Source organism: Paroedura picta, chromosome 11, assembly GCF_049243985.1.
Source record: "Paroedura picta isolate Pp20150507F chromosome 11, Ppicta_v3.0, whole genome shotgun sequence".
NCBI classification, from domain to species: Eukaryota; Metazoa; Chordata; class Lepidosauria; order Squamata; family Gekkonidae; genus Paroedura; species Paroedura picta.
The window spans coordinates 10,963,955-10,981,063 of record NC_135379.1 but is presented as its reverse complement, the minus strand read 5'-3'; the positions used below and the strand labels follow the sequence as shown (position 1 = coordinate 10,981,063).

At 47.6% G+C, this 17,109-nt stretch overlaps 1 protein-coding gene across 1 annotated transcript in view; it reads left to right on the top strand.

The window, feature by feature from the left end:
• Positions 1–3,450: 3,450 nt before the first annotated feature.
• CCNY (cyclin Y) overlaps positions 3,451–17,109 on the top strand; it is an 88,139-nt gene continuing 74,480 nt past the window's right edge. The window contains exon 1 of the mRNA XM_077304761.1: positions 3,451–4,037. Coding sequence (XP_077160876.1) covers positions 3,884–4,037 — 154 coding nt within the window. The 5' untranslated portion in view covers positions 3,451–3,883. The remainder of the gene's footprint in view (positions 4,038–17,109) is intronic.

The following is a 17,109-nucleotide window of genomic DNA, read 5'->3' as shown; positions in this document are numbered from 1 at the left end:
CCTATCTTGGATGGGCCTACAGTGCAGGGAGGGTCTCGAGGTGTGGCCACCTTAGAAAATGAGGAAATGCTGTGGTTTGGAGTGCTTTCCCCCTGCTTTGACTAAGGCACCATCTGCCCCCATCTCTGAGTCAGGAATTTCTCTCATTCTGTATTGGTAACTTGCATACATTTAAGGCCTGAGTTTTATTTCATCAGAAACGTTCAAAATGGGCTTTCTTCAAGTTCTGGTGGAATTAGAGAGCGGTCAGCCACATGTTCTATTCTTTTTTGCCTGCTTTGTCCACGTGAACACAGCCGGTGTCCTATCAGAGCCTATTTCTGTGATTCTGTTGGTTTTTCTGTTGAGTCCCCAGAGAAAACTCATGCCTGTCAGCAGCTCTGCTGCCTGATTTAGTGAGTTATACCAACAAGCTCAACATTCAATGACCCTTTATGTGAATCAACCATGCTACAGAGAGACGAGGCCTTGTTTTACGATGACTCGTGCACTCACAATTGTTACAGGCATGCCCCACATGTTCCTTTGGCTGAAATTCGTTTATTCATTATTGAAACCTTCTTGACATTCACACACTTACCTGGGTCAGCACCTAAACAGCAAAGGCATTTGACATCTGCCTTTCAATAACATGAGATTTTTTAAAATGCTGGCAGGGGCTCATGAGAATTGTAGTCCATGAACATCTGGGGGGGCTACAGTTTGCCCATCCCTGCCCTGCTGCTTCTGACCAATAAGGCTGGCTTCTCACTCGAATCTAAAAATAAAATCAAATGCTGTATAGCTAAGCATCATAGTGTAAAGGGGCCTCACAGGACCAGGTTGCCCAATTCTCTGCTCTTTGCAGGAAATAGAGATTAGAACATTTCTGATCGACGACTCCAGAGATGAATCAGGACTCCTCGGATCTTTGGATGGAAAGCATTATAAGGAAATAGATGTTTGATACGACAGGGTTATACAAGCTTCCGTTTATAACGAAGAAGGCAGAGTATTTCAAAATTCAGAGCGAGAACCAGTACGAGAAAGCCCAAGAGTATAAATGAAAATATGCAGCTTTGCATGATTGACAGCCGACCTGACAGCTCAAATCCTGGTTCTTGTGGGTCCTTTATGGGAAGTGGCACACACGAGGTCTCGCAGTAATAAATGTACCTATACACAGTGGCGTCCCATGTGGTAGTTTTAGTACACACGCATGAATCTGCATGTGTTTTGCATCTGGATTTCTGGCAATTGTTTCCCTCTTTAATTTCCCTTTCTGAAAAACATCTCCAAGAAATCCTTAAATCCCACAGAGACCTTATCCTGCCATCATGCTGGTTATTCTAGCACTACACCTTTCCCTCCATACACCTGAATTTGCAGATTTCATTTTCTTTTTTTGTAAAGAGTCCTGTTGGATTCTCTATTTGATTGCAGTATGGAAATAAAATGTCAAATTGCTCCGGGTCGCTCAGCAATGATAATCCTGAACCGAACGTGGAAAAAACAAGGACATAAGCCGGACTACGAAGTGTAGATGACTCCACTCTGTCATATTTCCAATAACCGCTTATGGCTGTGAAAGTTGGCCGATGAAAAAGTTGGACAAGAGAATTGATTCATCTGGAGCTGGAAAAGGCTTCTGCAGACAACAAAAGTAACAGACAAGGAAAGACTAGAATGCATAATGCCTGATATATCACTGGAAGGCAAAATCACAAAACTCCAGCTTTGTGGCTGTATCATGAGATCCAACTCGCTGGAGAAAGCAATTATGCTAGGATTGGTCAGTGGTAAATAGAAACCAGGCTGACAACAAACATGGAGGTTAGACATGATCAAATTGGACACTGGCCATAGCATTATACAACTAAAAGAAGCTGTGCAAGACCAAGAGATGTGAGGATAGTTGAGTCACAGGATCAATAAGAGTCAGACACAACCGAATGACTAACATCACGTATGATCTTGTATTAAACCACAACTTGCTGTCCCTGATACATGCTAACAAGTAATGATTTCACAATTAGGGTACTGGACTACTTACTATTCGATGAATATACAGTGGAGCATGAAGATTACAAATATCGCATATTGACTGGAGAAAACCTCTTTCTATTTTATTAATTAAAAATACTTATAGCTCCCCTTTCCTTGTGGCTCAAGGCAGCTTACAATAAAAGTTAAAAACAAGATGGGTAGTCGTGTTACTCTGTAGCAGCAGAAATGAGAGGTGCTTTTGCGAGTCACTGGCTTTTATTTCAATCCCAGGTCGATTCAATCCCTGCCGTCTACATTGAATGCGATTTCCATTTTGATTTGGGCCGATTTAAAATTTCCCTCTGCAACAAGCATGATTGATCTGGAGTGACCCCACCTTTCCCCCACGATATCCTGGAGTGTATATAACCTTCGTTATTTGAAAAATCGGCATGAGTAAAGGTGCAGCTCTCTGCTTGTCCCAAACTAACTTGCTGCCTCGAGCCTATTCCACTGCTGAACTACTCTGACTGTGAAAATTTTTTTCCTGATATCTAGCCTATATCGTTGTAGTTTAAACCCATTACTGCGTGTCCACTCCTCTGCAGCCAACGGAAACAGCATCCTGCCCTCCTCCAAGTGACAACCTTTCAAATACTTAAAGAGGGCTCTCATGTCCCCTCTCAACCTCCTTTTCTCCAGGCTGAACATTCCCAAGTCCCTCAACCTATCTTCATAGGGCTTGGTCCCTTGGCCCTCCTTACAGACTTGGCCTAGCTAAACCAGAACAGTTTATTCTGTCCGGGAACAGCTTTCCAGGGTCTTAGGTGGGGCTCTTTTGCTTCACCCACTACCTAATCTTTTAAAGCGGAGACACCAGCATCGAACCCAGGGCTTGCTGCCAAGGATGCCAATCTCCAGGTGGGTCCTGGAATGACAGCTCATCTCCAAACTAAATAACTCGGCCCCCCTGGAGTAGAAGGCTGCATTGGAGGGTGGCCTCCCTAGCATTATACCCCGCTGAGCTCCCTCCCCGCCCCAAATCCCACCCACTCCCGGTTGCGCCCCCCAAAGCCTCCAGGTCTTCCCCAACCCCTCTTGTGTCTGCAAAAACCGGCGCTGCCCTTTTCTTCTCCTGCCCGGCCTGACCGCCCCAACGCCTCCCCGTCTCCCAGCCCCAGACATCTTCAGAGCCGCTGAGCCCCAACCCCCTCCCCCAGGCTGGCTGCAGACTGGCCAATGCTCCCCCCCCGCCCCCCATTGCTGCTCCCGCTTCCAGGGCGGCGGGAAGCGGGGAGTCCTCGGAGGGGCTCCCGTCGACCCGCTGCAGCGATCCCCCCGCAGCAGCGCAGCGGCCGGGCTTCCCCGCGACGTGCACGGCGGCAGGCGCGCTCCCCTCCGCCCCTGCCCGCCCGAGCCCGGCGATCCCTCCCACTTGAACCGGAACCGTTTTGCAAAAAAAAAAAAAAAAAAAAAAAAAAGGAGCAGCAGCCGCTGCCGCCGCTCAGCAGGGAGGGAAGCGGCTGCGGCGCTCCGTCCGCCTGCTGCTCGGCGTGGGCAACCCGCTGGAGGGCGAGCCCCGGAGGCGGAGGGCGGCCGCGGCCATGGGGCTGCGGTTGCAACCAGAGCAGCAGCAGCAGCAGCAGGAGGAGCGGCCGCCGGCGTAGCCCGGCGTTGCAGCGGTGCATGCCAGGGCGGCAGGAGGCGAGCGCGGCGCGGCGGGGCGCCGCGGCTTGCCTGAGCCCGAGCCCGTGCCCGAGCCTCGCGGGCGGGCGCCGGCCTGCCGTCCCCCCCCAGCCGGGCTGGTCGTGCTTGCTGCCGATGGGTCCGCGCCGCCGCGGGTGACCGCCGCCTCGCCGTCGTCCTCGGCCGCTCTCTCGCTCCGCCTCTCGGCCGGCCGGCCCCGGCTGCGGCGGCCATGGGGAACACGACCTCCTGCTGCGTGTCGTCCAGCCCCAAGCTGCGCAGGAATGCCCACTCCCGCCTCGAGTCCTACCGGCCCGACACGGAGCTCAGCCGCGACGACACGGGCTGCAACCTGCAGCACATCAGCGACCGCGAGAACATCGACGGTGAGCAGCGGCAGCAGGACGAGGGCAGGAGGAAGGGTTGGGGGTTTCTCCCCATTTCCCCCCATTCTCTCTCCCCCCCACCCCAATGATGCCCGCCAGGACGTCTTTTCCCCCACCCCTGGAAAGAAAAAACTAGAGGGCAACTTGAGCCATGGATGGTTTGCTGTGGGAGACACGCACACACTGGCCCTGAGCATGTGCAGAGTGCCTCCTGTCGTCCTTGTCCGCAGGGCCAGTTTTCCTGAGCAAAGGGTGATTTGGGCTTAGCCAGTGACTCTGGCCATTGGTTGTTTAATCCGCCCCCCACCCATAATTGCTAGAGGTTTGCTGGTGGGGAGGAGTGGCTGCCCTGTGCGGGTGCAGAGAGGGTGTCTTGGATTCATCTCAGGTCACAGATTTTGGGGTTCTGTCAAAAGAGCACACGGCTGTCCTCTGAGAATTGATTGTTTGAATGAGTCGGCTTCTGGCCTCTGACTCTGTCCTTTCCCTTGCTAGGAAGCAATGACAAGCAGAAGTTTGGTTCGGAGGCATATTTGGGCATCTCAGGTGCCTTACGGTGCACCCCGGGACTGTGGCAGAGGCTTTATCTGCTCCTAGGAACATTCTAGTATATAAAAAACAGGCCCCCCCATATCCCTCATGCTGGCCAGCTTTAGAAACTGGTTTTGTTGTGTTTCTTCACAGCTGTAAGCATGGGGGGGTTGTGGTGGTCTGTTTGGAGGAGGAGAGACCTATATTTGCCCTGTTAGGTTCCCCTCATTCGTTTGGGGCCTGGCTCCGTAGCATTTTTGGTTAGTCTGACCCTGCTTCATTAACAGACCTGGCAAAATGCTCCGTTTTCTGCTCCCAAGTGTTGAAGGGAGCAGGCCAAATATCCTTCGGAGATAGCTGGCAAAGAGAGGCATTCCTTCAGTGTGTGAGCAAATGGATAGGAAGATGGAGTCACAGCGTTCCCTCGCTCTTCTCCCTTGTATGGTTAGGAGAGGCAGAACCTTTCCTGCTAAGGAAAAGGGATGGAAAGGCACAATCCTAAGAAATATCAGATTTTTAGTTGAGATGAGACAAGATACTTGGGGGAGGTGTTTCTGCTTTTGACTGCTGGTTGGACCGAAAAGCAATTGAGGGAAAACTTAACGTGGTTTGTAACTTGAACATTGAAAAATGTGTTTCTCTGTTGTAATGTCACCATCCCTACCCTATCGGGATGAGATGAGGGAGATGCCAGATTTGGAGGGGGGGGCAGTTCATTGTGGGTGTGAAGAGGTCCGTCCGTCCGTCCGTCCGTCCGTCCGTCCGTCCTTCCTTCCTTCCTTCCTTCCTTCCTTCCTTCCTTCCTTCCTTCCTTCCTTCCTTCCTTCCTTCCTTCCTTCCTTCCTTCCTTCCTTCCTTCCTTCCTTCCTTCCTTCCCCTACCCTCCCCTACCCTCCCCTCCCCTCCCCTCCCCTTCCTTTCCCCTATCCCAGGACCGGTTCAGTTTTTCACTAGCCCTAAATAAATAACTTTTCTTGGTGACAGCTTTCCATGTAGAAGCGGTGTCACCTAAGCAGGCTTGATTTTGTTCTGGGCATCCGCCCACATGCCATGCTGGTGCCCTTCTGGGATGGGAAGCTCCTTGCACGTGGTGCTGCCCACGTTGTGGAAGAGGCACGTGGCAAGGCGTTTTTATCGGCTCTTGCTGCTCTGTGGTGCGCTGTCCTGGGAAAGCCCTTTGGGGAGATGATTGAACTTCTTGAGCTTTCTCACTTACCTGGTGCGTTTATAGACCAGCGTTTTGCTGCTACGTTCAGGCTGGTTGACATAATGCTTAAGAATACGATGTTTGACGCACGGAAAGAAAGGGGGTAAGGAAGAAGGAAAACAAAACAGATCTGATCAGTGACTTTCAGCTGCGTTGTATTAATGTTTGGTAACAGCCAGATGTTAGGATTGCTTCACAGGACAGCTTTGGCCAGGCACAGAGTCGAATGGTTGTTGGTCCCAGGTTGGCCAATGGTCTTACCTTTCCTTCTCAGGTATGGCCAGGTGGAATGTGATGTCTTTTCGTATTGGGTTGGCAAGGCCCTACAGTTACTTCTCTGCCTCTGAAAGCTGGATTACTTTTTATCATTAGGCCAATGTGTCACAGGCAATAGATGTGTCACTCTTTATTGTCTTACCTTTTACGGAGTGTATTCAGTGTGAGAAATCCGAGTTTTTCCTTGTCCTCTGTGATAGTGCGTGTGCTTGTGATATGGCCCGTAACATACAAAAGGGCTACAATGATTGGATCTTTTTTTGGTTTTTGACAGTATGTGCGGTTTGGATGCATCTCTAGGGAAAGGCAATGCAGACCCTGTGGGTCCCTTGTTTTCAAAATTCCTAAGTGCATTGCTGGTTGGGACTGCTGTCTTGAGGATTTGTTCATTTTGCTTTGGGACTCAACTGGGATGTGTCAGAAATTAAAATTGGTCTCAGTGAGGATATTGTCGTTTGATGTGTTACAGCAGGAGCCCAGTCTGGTCCGAAATACACCTCCTTAAAGTAGTCTAGGCAGCTGTAGAACTGTAGGGTGGATGAGCTCCGGCACCGGTTGGCAAGGAGCCTTACGTCAAGGAGTAAACTCTTGAGCTGAAGAGCTGTTTGGAAATTCTGGGAGAAATTCCGATACCTTGTAAAGTCAACAACATAAAAAAAAAAAACATTTGGAATGTATTTATTTTCCTGCATGACTTTATTGAAAATATTCGGTGCGCTTTTTCTTCCTAAATACCATTTGTGTATTGGCTAGTCTTTAACTCTGCTCAGCTTTACAGTATTAATTTACTATTTATATTAAGCAAATCTGGTTTTAATACTTTTTTTGGAATCATAACTGTGAACAAGGGGGAAATTACCTTAAAGGCATGATTAGTAAACCTGTGGAATGGTTTGATCGGCAACAGTCGATTAATCAGGGATTAATACTTACATTATATTGTCATATCAGAATTGTCCGGATAAAATATCTACCCACCTTTCAAACCAGTATGACCAATGATTTCAGTGGCACTGTATTTATTTAGCACTTCTCAAAGCAAAGGGGGGCTATGAATTTTTTTGGTGTGTCCTCTGTGTGTAAAATCTATGCTTGACTTGGCTTAACCTCCTGCCAAAACCTACATTGCATTCTGGCTTGGGTTGAATCCAAGCACAGCTGGGGGTGTGGCATGTCCTCTCTGCCCTGCTAGTAAATTTTTCTAGTTTGTTTACATGCCGGATTACTAACCCCAGGAGTTAATCAATGTAAAGAAAACAATCAAAACGTATTATGGAAAGAAGTATTGATTTTTTTAAAAAAATATTCCATTAGAATGGCCCTATAAAATGGGAAGATTTCCTGATATGTGATATAGTTTTAATGCTTTAAAAAGAAATGAATATACATCTCTTCTGTGTCTGATACAGAGAGGCATAGTTTTAGTGCAGTCCTGTGGGCATGATATTTATCAACCAGACTGACGTGAAATGAACCTTTGTGTCCAGAATGTTATTTCAAATCTTTGGCCCTGGATAGGTCTCCTTCTGCAGGGGTGGCTGCTGGAGGCCTCTTGCTCAAAGACAAAAAGGTGATTAATGAGACTATTTTTCTTCCTCCTGCCATTGTTTGAAAGGCTGTGAGGTCAACATGCTTTAGATTTCCCACTGCAATGGTTGTATCTCCCTCAGAAAAATAATATCTCTCAGCTCTCTTGGGTTCAGATTTCATGCACGTTGCTATAAAGGTTGATTTACTTTGCCTTTTACTTGAATGACGGGTCTTTATCAGTAACCACTGTTATTGCTGCCTGACATGGATGGCCCAGGTAGCCTGACCTTATTAGATCTCAGAAACTAAACAGGGTCAGCCCTGGACGGCATTTTTCACCAGTGCTGTTACTGCGTCTGCTTTTTCATTTGCAAGTTACGGTTTCCCACAATTAAGATATGTTGCGGCAAGTTCTGGAAATAGTTGTGGTACGTTCATGCAGATCAGCCTTGTCATTTGCAGACAGCTGACTTTGTAGGAATTCTATCAGTTGTGGGATTAACAGGCGAAAGAGTCTTCCGAGCCTTAAAACGCCCTTATGTAATGATCTTCTGAGCTGTAGTGCTGGCAGACGAATGTTCCAGGTTCGGAGTAAGATTCCTGTACGGTGACGTCGTCAGCCGATGGATCCATGCTGTATCCATAGAACTGTGCCAGAGGAAGGGTTGGTGAGGAACTATTCACAGCATTGGAATTTGGAGTCTTACATCTCCTCTCTTAATGCTCTTCCAGTGAAGCACTAATGGAGTCAGATCACATCTCTCATTGTTGAGGTTTCTAGATGCGGAATGGGTTTTCGGGTGGATCTGCAGTCTAGTGATCGTGGCCCACTCCTGGTTATAATTATAAAATTCTTTTTTAGGACTCTGTGGGTTTAAACATATAACATTATAATTGTATAACCAATAAACAATACAACATTGTAACATACAAACAGGTCCAGAGTGTATAGGTGGTGTTCTGAGGGGGGGCGGGGAGCAGGGGCCCATTGGTCATGTTGGTTATATATATCTGGTCTCAACCGAATGCCTGGCGGAATAGCTCCTCCTTGCAGGCCCTGCGGAACTGTTTAAGTTCTCAACCACAGGAAAAACAGGGGGAAGCAGCTTCATACCCCAGCATTTCCCTCCGTAACTCAGTTTCTCTGAGATCTGCAGTGAACTTGAACACATGAAGTTCCCATATACATGAAGCTCCCTTATACTTAATCAGAACCTCAGTCCACCAAGATTGAGATTGCCTACTCAGACTGGCAGCATCACCCATTGCCCGGTCCTTTTCAGCTGGAGATGCCGGGGATTGAACCTGGGGCCTTTTGTATGCGGAGCAGAGGCTCTACCACTGAGCCACAGCCTCTTAAACCTTGGCTTGCATTTGCAACGGGCATTTTAGCATTGGAGGGAGTGGCGTTGCAGGCCTTATCGGCTCTTTTGCCATTCTTGCCCATCGATATGCACCCCGTGCATCCAAGTGAGCAGCAATGCCTACTGCCCCGTGCTCCTCCTTTGTTCTCACTCATGTAGCTTGCATAAACCAGATGATGCATGACGTGATGTCGTTGCATCTGACAGTTACTGCAAAGTCTGCAGGGAACAGGGAAGTTGAACGGCGGTCTGGGGTGGGGTGGGGGGAGGAAATTAATGCCAGAGCAAGGTCCGTTTCTTTCATGAAGTTTCCTTTTGTGCCGTTCCTGATTCTGCCACTCACGGTTCTCGTATCTTTTAGCACATTGTTCTTGCATTCCTGAGATCTCTTCGCAGTTTTTCCGTATAATCAGTAACAGAATGTTTGTTGGCCCTTCGCTGCAAGAGTTCTGGAGGAGTTTGCGGTATCCAAGTTTGTGGTGTCCACGTTCGGATTCTTGTGTACATGATTCTGCCGCGCGGCCTTACAAGTTTCCTTGTTAAAGCCTAGTTAAAGGAGGGCATTAAAGCGTTTCAAAAGCCGTGGGTTGGGTCCAGCCAACTTTTTAACTCAATCTCACGTCATTCCTTTTGTTACTCCAGGCCCTTCTGATTTGTTCAGGCCGGTCTTATGATCTGCAGAATAGTCTTTTTGGTGGTCAAAGGGGACCCCCTCCTCCTGCCTCCCCCATGGGACAGCTGTGTAGATCCAATTCTGTGGTTTGGAAGCCAGTTAATTTGGAGATCGATTAATAATTTCCTATTACGTTTAAGTGCCTGGTGTTAGACCGATGAGGATTGTTATTTGGGAATGGGTAAGGAAAATAAATTAGAACGTCTTCTCTATTAGCTCTTTTAATTCCTGGACGTTTGTAGATGAACAGATTATCGTGTGTTCATTTTTGCTCTTTGGATTTTTTTGTTTTTGTTTTGCATTTTTGCTCTGGGCAAGGTTACTGGCAGTGAGAACATAACGAGAGCGAACATGACAGTGGACGAAAATACCCTTTCCTTTCTGCGGGAACAGTGCTATCTCCCCCTTTTATGTACGAATAACTATTCTTTGGAAGCTTCAATGAAACCTCCACCCCCTTTCCCTTCTAGTTTAATCACAGCTGCAACCAAATGACGACAGTCATGCAGTACAGTCCTAAACAGATTTACTCCCTTTTAAACCCATTAATCTCAGTGGATTTAGAAAGGTATAACTCCATTTAGGATAGCATGTGACAGTCTCTGTGTTTGTGTCACCCTATCAGCTCTAGTCTTGGAGGTGCCGTTGGTCAAGATCTGGATCGCATTCACATTTCCTAATATGTTTGGTTTTAAAGTATTTTTTACTCCATCTGTGTATATAAAACAAATTAATAGCCCTCCTGGTCCCTACATTCTGGCTTTATGTTGCCCTGTGTCTGCCTGCAAAATTCTATTTAGTACTTTTCGTCCCTTCTGCTTTTCTTCTCTCACCCCTCCCCACCTTCTGCGTTCTTATTGAAATTGCTGAACTAATGCACTCAGATTTATTTATTTTATTTATATTTCGATTTCCATACCACCCCTCTCGAGCTAGCCATCTTGGGGCAGTGAACAACAGATTACACAGATGTTGGTTGCATAAGAATTAAAACAATGAAAGCCATAACGTTGAAAAAAATTAAAGTAGCAAGTTAAAAACAAGAGTTAAAGCAAGATGTCAGCACCAATTGAAGTCAAGTTCTGGCCGTCTGAAGGTGTGTGTGGGGGTGGGGGGGGGTGGGAGGAGGCCCATGTCTTCCATTTGTTTTCGTTGGCCTTAACCAAAATCCTGGTGGAAAAACTCCATCAGGGCCCTGATATCACCTGGGAACTTGTCCCACCAGGTTGGAGTGGTTGAAGCCAAGTGTACTTCCTTGGTGCCGGTTGGTATTGGTTGACGGTTGTGTTCTCTGGGGGACATTGAGATAAGCGATGCTTCAGATATACAGGGCCTGGACCACGTATGGCCTCGAAAGTCAGTACCAGAACCTTCAACCAAATCTGAAATTCAACTGGGAGCCAGTGCAGATGCTGAAGGACTGGCCTTTTGCGGGTTCTCCAGGGGGCTTCCGTGAGAACCTGGGCAACCTCATTCTGGACCAGCTGTGGTTTCTGGAGCAAGGTCAAGGGAAGGCCCAAGGAGAGCAAGCTGCCGTAATCAAGCCTGGAGGTGACCATACCATGGATCACTGTGGCTAGGTGTTTTGGGGCCAGATTTATGATTTTATTTATTTTATATTTATCAGCATACCATTGTTCCTTCTTTTCTCCACACAAGGCACACAATGCCAATGAAAACAGCTGGGAGCCTTCTGTGAGAGTCCTTTGCTTCATTTATTCTCCCTCCAAGAACTTTGAGAGCTCCGATCGTATAAGTTAAGCGTTCAGTGATGGTCACCAAGAAAGCTGTTGGCATTTGGGGAGGGGGTTTGTTCCTCTCCGGAATCCCAACTCTTCCCTGTATGTGGAATCGCCTTGGTCTAGTTTGCGCTTGGACGCAACAGCGCATGAGATGTTCTCCTGTTGCTAGCCTCCCACAAGCCTGAGGCCTCTGACGTTATTCTGTCTCCTTTAGTTAACCTTCTTTAATTCCATTGACATAGGCTGCTTCTTCGTACTGAGTAAAACATTTGTTCTATCTGGGCTTGTACTGTCTGTTCTTACCGGCAGCTGGATCCTTAGGTTTTACTACTTGAGGTGCCTGGGGTTGGACTTTCTCTTTGCAAGCTGTGTGCTGTGCCATTGTGCCGTGTCTCCTGGATATTTCCTGGCTTATTATTAAATCTGCTTAAGACTCTCTGCTCCCTGGCTCCTGGGCAGAGGACAGGAGATGTCTGCTGGACAGCAGCAGTCTAACCTGTTCTCAGGGCCTGCCAACTCCGTTAGCCATGAGAAAAAATGTAACATGCTCAGTAGGCTGGTAGGCCAATATCAGCACCCAGGGCCACAGTGCCAGACCCTCTGGCTCTCCAGTCCCAGCCGCTCTGTTTACAATATTGTCTCCTTAGGATGCTTAGGGCTGATCCTGCGTTGAGCAGGGGGTTGGACTAGATGGCCTGTATGGCCCCTTCCAACTCTATGATTCTATGATTCTTATTTTGAAATGGTTCGCTGCATGCAGGCTCTCTCTCTCTCTCTCTCATAGTACTTTGGGTGTATGTGTCTAACCCAGATTTTCTCAACATTTTTACCCTCGAGAAACCCCTGAAACATTCTGCAGGCTCCGGGAAACCCAAGAAGTGGCACGATCTTGCAAAATATGGTCGGGAAGCTTAGCTGTGTACACGCCTATCTTGGGCCCTTCCCTTTCCCACCCCTCCAGGCCTATCGTTGGCCATTTTGGGAGGGCTGGCGGGTCGACATGAGCATATTTGGTCATATTAACAAATTTAAAAAATATATCAGAAATTAATTCCCACTCATTTGGGAAACCCTTCCGAGGCAGTCAAGAATCTCCAGAGCTTCCGGAAACGCTGATTGAGAAAGCCTGGTCTAACCAAAGGATGCTAACTCAGATATCTGTAAGAAATTGCAGAAAATTAGTGGAAGAGTGGTCCTTAGAACAGTGGCCGTTTCCCCCTTTCCTAGGGTACGTGGCAGTGAGGGCTAGTGGTGTCAGCAGAATGATTGGGGATGTTCCACTTTTGCTCAGTCAAGGATAGGAAATAGTTCACTGCCATTCCATGTCATGTACTACTTTTTCTAGTCGGCATTATTTGGTGTGAACTGACCATTTGTGTTTAAATGCGACAGATGACTGGAAAGCCTTATTTCGTTGGACAGTAACAGTTTATAAACCTCATTTTGTCATGATGGCCGAGTATCACGTAGATTGTGAGCCCTGTGAGAAGGAGAGATTGTTACTCTGCATTTCTGCACACCACCCGGGAAACAGAACTGCTCTATCAGCAGTGGTCGTAGTCCCAAGGCCCTAAATAAAATGCGTACGCTTCCCCAGTGGGCAGGAAAAAGATTGCATCAAGATACTTGAATGCTCACCCCATTTTGTTATGACCCTGACCCAGCAATTCTGCAGCGAAGGATCATTCCTAGTTTCTTTCCCTTTGCTTAAAGATGGTTTTGTTTCTTGGATTACTGTAGTCAGCCAGGCCTAAAATAAATACATGGGTCTTTTTGTCTTCATGGTACTAAATCATAGTTGGACTAAAGGGCATTGTCTCCATCCAACAGAAAAGACTCTTTCAGTCTTGGGGTATGTTCAAGAAACTGTGTATTTATATTTCACAGCCGTTTGTATAAATTGAAATTTTTGTGTGTGTCTAGAGTGGTACGACCCAGGGCTTTTCATTCTTGTTTCTATTACCCCTCCAGCCCCCTGGTGCTTGAAACAGAGCCATTTAAACAAACCGTACTGACACAGGGGAAATAGAATATAGGGAGGGTTTTGTTTTGTTCTTTTACACCGGGCAAATTGCATTGTACGAAGCTGCACACGGTTTGAATGGTACTTTGAGGACAGATTTTTTTTTCTCCTTTTGAATGCTAGCGTCACACGCGAGAACTCGGTGCCGTCCGCTAGCTAGGTTTCCTGAATGTTCGTTTCGGTGTGGCTTAGCTTGGTGAATTGTATCTTTAATCTGAGCCCACACGCCTGCAGAAGACTCGCTGACCTCTCCCAGGGTCTGCAGTCAGCGAGCTTCCCTCCGTCTGCTCTGTTAGCTTTAATTTTTCCTTAGAGGTAATTTAACCATGGTTGTAAGGCTTTTATGTACACGCTCTGATGTTTATCTCCCCACCCCCCTGTTGAATGTGAAAACAGGAAGCAACTAACAATAAATGCATTCTTTTAATTGACCCGTTATATGCTAAAAGGGCTTAGGAGAAATACTCAAGTGCTGTTTTCTTTTATTGCGTGTTAAAAAAAAAACCTTGTTAACTAAACATTTCCGTTGTTGTGGTGGTGGTTTACTGTAAGAGACCACAAGTGCATTGCCCTACTGTGGTCCATTTGGGGAAGAATCTGTGAGGGCCATCTCTGGTGCATCTGAAACGGCTGAACGTTGTGCCATGTTAGGTGACAGACCTGGACAGTGGATTCCAGTGCAAAATAATTTTGAAATCTGCTTTTTAAATGTTTGTCAGCTTGATTTCTTTTTATTGTTTTAGTACACCTCTTTGAGGCTCACAACGGCTCTCAGGGGCCATTTGTACGGGGCATGCCCTAATACAGTGGTCCCCAACCCCCGGTCCGGGGACCGGTACTGGTCCGTAGATCAGTCGGTACCGGGCCGCAGCTCTTCCTCGTCCTCCTCCCCGGCTGCTGCCTTGGGGGCTGCCCTGCCACTCTGCCGCCAGCTCACCTTTGGCGCTCTCCAGTGGCCGCCATGGCTGGGGCTCCCCCTCGGTGAGGCACTGTGCAGCTGCTGCTGTCAGAGCCCCCCAGCGGGCGGTGGGAAGTCAGTGGCGCCAGCGGGAAGCCAAGCGGAGCAGGGGCTCAGGCGGTGGCGACGTCCCTCGGCAAAAGACTAGCCCCCCTCCGGGCCTCAATAAAATTGTCAAGCATTGACCGGTCCCCGGTGATAAAAAGGTTGGGGACCACTGCCCTAATAGGTTGAAAGGCCAGGTTGATCAGCTGCTCTGAGTTAACATTTTACTGGCTTTGGTTTGTTTGGGTTCTCAGACCCATTGGTAGGCAGAACACCTTGTTATTGTAGGTGGCGAAAGCAGCAGGTGTCTGACAGCGCAGAAGGGGTCTCCTCGGGGGTGCCCCTCCAGTGGCAAGTGGCTCCGATTGTGGGTCAACCTTCCCATGATGCTGGAGTTTGTGGTGGAACTCTGGATGTGCCACTTGGCTGCAAGGGGGGAAAAGGGACCAAAGAGGAGGTGGGGATTCTGGATTGGGGCCTTGTGAGGAAGGCTGTTTGTCCCGTCAACGAAATCTCTCTACAGCTTGCTTTAAAACCCCCTATTATATGCATTCAGGAGAGAAAGAAGAAGGATTACTTTGTGGTAATTTGGAATGGTTTTATAAAGTCGCTGATGGAATTTCCTGGATATCTCTCATTTAAGAATGTTCTTTAATTGGATGGGGGCCTTTTATTGTGGTTTTCTTGTATTGGACTAAGGTGATGTTGAATTGGATTATATAATTTTATGAAGGAAGAATGTCAACTTGGATGGAAGGCCCTCCTCCTCCCCTTTAGTTCCTTTGGATTTTGGTCCAGTTTCTGGTTTGTTATAGATTCTTATTTCACTCGTGTTTTTCTCGATTGGTCAGAACAATAATATCTTACCAATTCTGTTGTTGTTCTGATCGAGCGCTAAAATATAATATGGTGATTTATTTCTATATGTGCTACCAGATGGTATTGTTCTGTTGTTATTGTTTTTTCTGGCGTGTTTTTTGTTTATAGGTCTATAATAAAACTAATTTTTTAAAGGACTGATACCACATAGGGACCTGTCTCCACCCCCTTTCTCTTTCATGTCAGAGGAGCTTTTGGACAGGAGGGAGAGCTCTGCCAGCCCCATTCACAGAAACATAGTTGGAAGGGACCTCCAGGGTCATCTAGTCCAACCCCCTGCACAATGAAGGAACTCACAACTACCTGCCCACCCCCAGTGACCCCAATTCCACGCCCAAGTGATTCCCCCCTCCCAACACACACCAAAATTCTCCAGAATCCAGCCTGACCTGGAGTCACTGGGGTCCCTCCCTCCAGCTACTTGGGAACTAGGGAACCTGCTGCAAACCATAGGGTTTCATGGACGCCACGGGGCATCTGATATTCACCACCACCAGCAGTGCTTGCCCAGTAAGAACACAGTGTGGCCTGTCTGGTCTTTCTGCTGCTTGACACTTGATGTTTAAGGCAGGGGTAGTCAACCTGTGGTCCTCCAGATGTTCGTGGACTACAATTCCCATGAGCCCCTGCCAGCAAACGCTGGCAGAGGCTGATGAGAATTGTAATCCACTAACATCTGGAGAACCACAGGTTGACTACCCCTGGTTTAAGGTATATTTAGCAGAGTTCAGCTGAAGCCTCAGGAACATAAAGGGGCACCCCCCCTCTTTTTCTAACTTCCGCTTGTCAAAACAAGTCTTTTGTGGAGAACTGTCCAGCCGACCCGTGCATCTTTTGCTCTTACCTGCTGATTAGCCTGCTCTTTTCTCTTGAGGTCATTCTCAGAAGCAGCTCTCCTTGCTGTAAATCACGCTGGGCTGAATCTGTCCCCGGCTGGAGTGCAGCGTGTTAAACTTCAGAATAACCTGTTAGGGAATCGTCAGCTTGAATAGGTTGCTCTTTGCTTGACAGGAGCTAGTGGAAATGTCCTCGGTTGTAGAGAAAGTATAAACCTCCCTCTGATGCCATGTCAGATTTAGAAACGAGCTTCTAAGGCCTTTATCTTCCTGGAGCGGAAGGCATAGTCCGTAGAAAATTAAGACACTTAAGTCAATGTTTGTTACCTGATGTGACCCTAAATAGACGATCTAAGCTTCTAGGTTTTGGGGGGAGGGGGAAGCAGCAGTGTCTCCTTATCTCAATAAATGATTCATCTCAGCTGCAAAGTCGGAGGTTCAGTCGGCACCAAGCTAGTCACGGAGGCATGTTTAAAACTGGATTTGGTATAGATGCATAGAAAGCAGGGGAAGGCTCTTTTTTTTTTGGAAGCCAAAGGATCCTGCAGATGTTGGGCTCTCTTCTCACTTACCTTTCCCCAAGGTGGTTTCTCACCAGAAATGAACCTGGTTGCAGGGAAGTTGCCTGAAGACAACAGGTAGGTGATGGACCCGCCACCTTCAGGCCATTGTCTCCCGAATTGGACCCCCCTCCTATTTTTCTGTCTGCATTGGATTTGCCAGCTTTCTCCTTTCTAGAGATAGGCCCTATTCAGACAGCCTGTGTGATCTGCGTTGATAGAAGGTTGCTAATAGTTTTTGTGTGTGTCAGTTCAGCCACAACCGTTGTAGCAACTGGCTGCTAATGGGTTTTCTTTACTTGTTTGTACAAAACCACTCGCACCTCGTTTCTCCTTTCTCCCTTAGTGACTTTAAAACTTGGTCTTGTGTTAATAACTTTAAAACGTGGTCCCTGCAGGGGAAAATGTCTGCCTGTTGCAGCAGGACTGATCTCTCTGTGTGAGTTTT